Source organism: Arachis ipaensis, chromosome B03 (assembly GCF_000816755.2).
Source record: "Arachis ipaensis cultivar K30076 chromosome B03, Araip1.1, whole genome shotgun sequence".
Taxonomy (NCBI): domain Eukaryota; kingdom Viridiplantae; phylum Streptophyta; class Magnoliopsida; order Fabales; family Fabaceae; genus Arachis; species Arachis ipaensis.
In genome coordinates, this window is record NC_029787.2 from 130,640,525 (window position 1) to 130,646,304 (window position 5,780).

The following is a 5,780-nucleotide window of genomic DNA, read 5'->3' on the forward strand; positions in this document are numbered from 1 at the left end:
CATTTTCACCACTTTTAAATTTCATTAGTAGTATCTTTTAAAATTGACAATAAATACCAGCGAGGGCAGTTCGGATAATGAGGTTTCCAATAGAATGACCAACAAAGCTAAGCTTGATATCAGTTAAGATGGCATTTCTTGAAACTTTATCCATCTTCTTTTTAAGGAAGGTGATCACTTCATGGGCAAGCCTTGACCCCATTTCTCTGAAGTCTCCAGATGTTTTGTCTTCATTTGCCTCTGACATGAGAAAATGTATTTTGGGATCTATTAAAAGCCACTGGTTCCGAACAAGCCGTAAATCCAAATGATTTCCCTGCAATATTTGAGTAACAAAGTGCATGCTTAGTCACAATGATGGAACAAGATGGAAAACAATAAACTGCTGAGTAAACACCTATGTATTAAAGCAAGAATCCCAATAACTTATGTACGAAATTTATGTCAAAATCATCAGAAATAAACCAAATTATGCAAAAATAAAACAAAAATCAACGAACTAACAAAAGTAATACATATACAAAGATAAATATAACTTTTATTAGAACAACTTTTATAGGGCAGTCACCGAAGGCAAGTGAAATTTCTTAAAGGAAGAATCATGGATACATCCAATTGTAGGCACATTCTAATAATGGGTAGAACCTTCAACCAAGCTATGAGACTAGATTATTTAACACTTGTAGACTATTAATCCAGTAATTCACTATTACAGAAGGTACCACAAAGTGAACTCCACAACAAGATCACGGAAAGTAAATAACTAGAATAATAGTACTCTAACAAACGAATCACATGTATTATTTAGACTCAAACAATTGAAGCCACAAAATCACAGGAAGAATGGGAGAAAAACAAAAAAGATGAAGAAGATCAAAGCAACTGCAAGAATATGAAACATGCCTGAAACCCATGTACAAAAACTACTACTCTCAAAACGTGTTCATTTTGTCGCCGGCTATTCCCACTCTTATTTGTGGCTCTATATCCATTTTCTAGTTTATGCCTTGCTTCTTCCTTCAGAGGAATGAAATCTGAACTCACACTGGTTGAATGGTATATGTTTGTCAAGCGTTCAACAATAATAATTGGAATATGCAAAGGATCTCCAAATATATACATGTCTTGAAGTGACCGATTGTTGATCTGCATGGAATTCATATATTTCATAAATTCCAGTGAGCAGGAATACAAGATATTACAAAGCATTCCAGTCAAACAATAGTATCACTCACCCTCATTTGTGCTATACCACGCCTATGAAGTTCTGCACGCATTGTTGCAATTTGAATAGGCTGAACAGAAAAAAAAGGTAACGTATTTGAAGAAAATGATTATGTGAACTATATGAAGACAATGTAACAATTAATTTCAAACATGGTGGACAATGGTGAACTTATTGAATCCTGTACAACATATAAAGATAATTACATCATCAGTTAACCTCCTTGTATTTCCGCGTGCACCATGGTGCAATAGTGTCCTTTCAACTCCATTAATCTTAGGTTGATGAGGCATTGCAACCTTTGAGTACACCATCCATATTGACCATTCAGTTCTCCGTTCATTAGCCCAGGAATTACGTAAGAATTCCATTATCTTTGTTTTGTTTTCCCTGTGTGAAGTGGTAATATTAAAAAGGAGATTATATTATCAACTTGATGTGGTGCTAAAATACTAATAGATATGCCTTAAACAAGATGTATTAAAAATATATATAAAAAGAAAAAAAGTTTTCCAAATCTCAGTTCAGTTAGCTTGTCATTCAGGCTCACGCTTGGCTAACTACACTGAAAAAATATATAAACCCAAAACCAAAAATAACGGGGGCAGCAAAATAATATTTTAGATGCCATAACCATTAGAATGGATGCACAATTGTAGCATTACTTTATTGAGAAAAGGGTTGCCAAAACCTAGGCAGTTGCCAAAGTAGAATAATTTTGATAAGAAATTACTTGTAGAATCTATCTGAACAAACCTGTGGAATTTCAGAAAAATATTCCAAAGACTTAGCAGCTGATTCCCTAGAGATTGGAGAGAGATCAACAGATGGTCGTCCCAAGAGAAAGGGTCGGTAAGTTTATTGATAGAATGAGCAGCTTTCTGTCGAGAGAAAAATTAACATATTGCATCAGCAAATTGTCTGAGACAGAAACAAAACAAATAACAAAACACTCACTTTGTAATGATAGAGGACCTCAGAACTTACGTGTGGCCTGTCAGACAGTAGAGGTGATGAATCACCATTGACATTTGCTGGTGAAGTAGAACGAAACCATTCCGTAACATCTGATGCAGAAGTAATTTCAGTCAAATCAACAGCTTGGTCAATGCCTGTGCTTATTCTTTTCAAATCCTCAAGCAGGATATCATGGGCAGCCATCAATGCTTTGATAAGCGTAACCTGATTGTTGATCATCAGTAAGGAAATAAGTTACGACGGTAAAAAAAAAAATGAGAGAGAGAGAGATTACAACAACTACATTTATGAGTGCACAAAATTTAAAGCAACAAAATATATCTATATACCTTGTTTGACCCAACATAATCTTCAACATAAGTGCCTTCTGAGCCTCTAGAATCACTGATACAATTCAAAATCCAGGTCATTCAAAGGTTAAAAGAAAATGTAGGTCAAGCACTAACATGCATAAAATGAAAGCACTGGTGAAGAACAATTAATCCAAACCTAAGCCTGCTCATACAAACTCATAACCTGAATCAAATAAGGAAACAAGTCAACTAAGATTTCTCATCAATTAGAGAACTAGTTGATCCTAAAATATATTTGTGATATTCTGAAAACAATCTATCGATATATTGGTGATACAACATTTATAAGAGAGTATCTATTTGAACTTCAAAAACTGGAACGTTGACAAACCTGGATACCTTCGGTCGAGAGGTGTGATGACTAGCTTTTAGTAGACTGATGTGAACACTTGTATCAACAAGGACAGCATGGAAAGCATCAAAATTGACAGGACAATATGAATGCAATCCCAGAAGCCCTTTAGGGGGTATTTTATATTCATGAACTGAAGCAGAGAATGCATCTGGTGAACCTTGGAACTCATACCTACACAATTATGCAAGCATTTTCAATGTTTGCAACCCTAACTTCATATAACCATGAAAACAAAATCAAACTCATGCTGAATCAATTTAGTTATATACAGCTTTTGCTAGTTTAATACACCATTACACTCGATAAGGGAAATAGAATCCTATGAACTAACCCTGTTCCGCTCATAGGGGCATGTAAGAGCTCAAACTTCAAGATAACAGAAGATTGATCCTGCACATAAACAATATTAGCCAAGGTAAAGGTATTTATGATAAGGGAAGAAATGAAAATTATACATCAATATGTGTGCAACTATGCAAAAGCTATTATCATAAAGAGCAAAAGATATCATCATAAAGAAAAAAGAACTTCGATGATCCGAGAGGGAAAATGAGTAGAAAGAAAGAATCATAACTAAAAAATGCAACAAAATGTTCAATATTGCTACATAACAGAAGATCAGGCTTAACACCTGCGAACACCATGTCTAATATCTTAAACTTTTGGCATCATACACCTAATTTGTTTATTTGAACAAAACAGTTTTATCCGCTGTTGTCTATATATTATAGTTATATAAAAAGATCATGAAAGAGAAAAACTGACCTCACATGCACCAAAAGATAGGTAGAATGAAACCATGATAGAAAGAAGTACATCCTGCCTAGCATATTTAATTCGGAATGGTGGGGTTGAAAAACTGTTGTCAGCATCATCGATCATCCAAACTCTACATAAATTGTCAGAACCCACTTCAGGAGCTGCAGCTTGAAGAAAAGTTGGATTCTAAGACTGTTATTCTAGCTAAAAACAAATATCATATAACATAGCAACATAACTCAACAAAAAACAGTAGTTGCTCGGCATAGCTCTTGTCAGCAGCTTGCATGTTAAGAAATCTAAATCAGAATGCTATTTTTTCACTTTTGGGGTCCACCAAGGATCAAACTCTTGACCTTTCGGACATAGAGCTCTGATACCATGTTATGAAACCACTCATCCCAAAAGCTTAAGCCGATGGGAAAAGACAACATTAATGGTTATATCTCTAATACAGGCTGTTAGCATATATGAATTTCAATATATATGGAACCCCATTGTTTTGAATATCTATGTGGGATATAAACTATCAACAACTACTTGTTTCATGTAGAACTCACGCGTAAGTTGACTATAGTCTGTGCTTGGATTGGATGTTAAACATTTCAGATTTTGGAAAATTTTATTTACATTCTGATTACAACTTACTGCATTAAAAGAAAGACAGATTGCGCTGGGAAATAAACCGAAATTTATACATATGAACATGTGAGTGCGTGGATCACACACACACACCGCACAACCTTGATGAGACAACCACAAGATCTCAGTGAATCAGAAACTTATGCTTCAATAAAGTTAGTCTAGTACTGGATGAATTATCACAAACTACAAAAAACAGCTTAGGAACATATGTCACCTTCATATTGAACAACCCGTGCTGGAATCCCAGGATAGGAATCTTCACCCACCTCCCATCTCACGGTAACCTTGATTTTGTACCATCTGCATGATAGAAATAAGAATCAAAGGTCAGATTCATCATAAACCTGAATAAATAAATAATGAGGCTGCAAGAAATTGGAGCTTACCCTTGTTCAAAAAGGTCAAGATTATGAAACCTATGAATGTAAACAGCAACTTCATGAACAGCATCTAACACAGGGAGCTGGCTTGGCCTTTCAGGTCCAGGTTGGTGCTCAACATTGCCCAACCTCTTTGTTGACAAATTCTTCTGATTCAGACCCACAAACCATCTCAGTCTCCGAAACATATGTAGTCACTAGCAACAGCAACAGATACAGTAATGTGCTCAATTACAAGACCGATGATCATTCATCCGTTATCCTTCTAACCTTTCAATTGAACTGGATCAAAACCCCACTACTGCAACAGAACCCAAAAAAGGATCCAACTTTCTCTCACCCACCTCGGTTTCAACCCAACCCACACCCATTTGAGCTACCCATCAATCTGAATAATGTCAAAACTTTATGTGCTGGTTGAAGGTTGGAAAAATTGGGGACCAAGATTGAAAAGAACAAAAGAGGTAGTAAAAGGTAAATGAATGAATGAATGAATGAATCAGAGGTAAGAACAAAAGTACAAACTTTAGTCATGCCATGATTGATGGTAATTCACAAATTCATTATTCAGTGGACAGAATAATTTTTTGTCAACCCTTTTTCAACAAAGGGGGGGTTTTGCTGTAACTTTTGCAGAGCAGAAAAAGATGAAAGTAAAAAAAAAAAAAGACCTTTGTTTGAGAGAAAGAATGGGGTTATGGTGGCGTCGGTGAAAGGCGTAGATCGTAAATGATGGGTCCAGTACGCTATGCTGAATGTGGTATCACTTTCACTGCAAAACGTGAAAAGTAGGAAGAAAGAAGGTAGGAGTAGTAGCAGTGTCTCTGTTTAGTGTTTAGATCCGAGGAAAAAATGATTGAAGCTTCCTTCACTACTCTATTAGACTACTTGTCTAGTCTACTATACCCTTTTTTTTTCCAATTGTGCAAGTTGAAAATTGTGGGATTTATTTGAATTCTTTTTAGAGAAAAAAAAATTAACAAGAGAAAGTTTAAATATGATTCTGTTACAAAATCTTATCCTATTAATTAATCAAGATTAAGTTTTACCATAAAAGAATTTTATACAAACAATCAATGGTGTTT

The 5,780-nt window shown here is 35.2% G+C and overlaps 1 protein-coding gene across 1 annotated transcript in view; it reads right to left on the reverse strand.

Annotated features, from left to right (window-relative positions):
• Window positions 1–5,576, reverse strand: part of LOC107631595 (protein FAM135B) — a 7,026-nt gene extending 1,450 nt beyond the window's left edge. The window contains exons 1-12 of the mRNA XM_021119895.1: window positions 4,702–5,576; window positions 4,530–4,615; window positions 3,677–3,831; window positions 3,243–3,301; window positions 2,888–3,082; window positions 2,533–2,587; window positions 2,183–2,407; window positions 1,982–2,106; window positions 1,432–1,615; window positions 1,236–1,295; window positions 904–1,146; window positions 44–316 (exon numbers count right to left, since the gene is read on the reverse strand). Coding sequence (XP_020975554.1) covers window positions 44–316; window positions 904–1,146; window positions 1,236–1,295; window positions 1,432–1,615; window positions 1,982–2,106; window positions 2,183–2,407; window positions 2,533–2,587; window positions 2,888–3,082; window positions 3,243–3,301; window positions 3,677–3,831; window positions 4,530–4,615; window positions 4,702–4,883 — 1,842 coding nt within the window. The 5' untranslated portion in view covers window positions 4,884–5,576. The remainder of the gene's footprint in view (window positions 1–43; window positions 317–903; window positions 1,147–1,235; window positions 1,296–1,431; window positions 1,616–1,981; window positions 2,107–2,182; window positions 2,408–2,532; window positions 2,588–2,887; window positions 3,083–3,242; window positions 3,302–3,676; window positions 3,832–4,529; window positions 4,616–4,701) is intronic.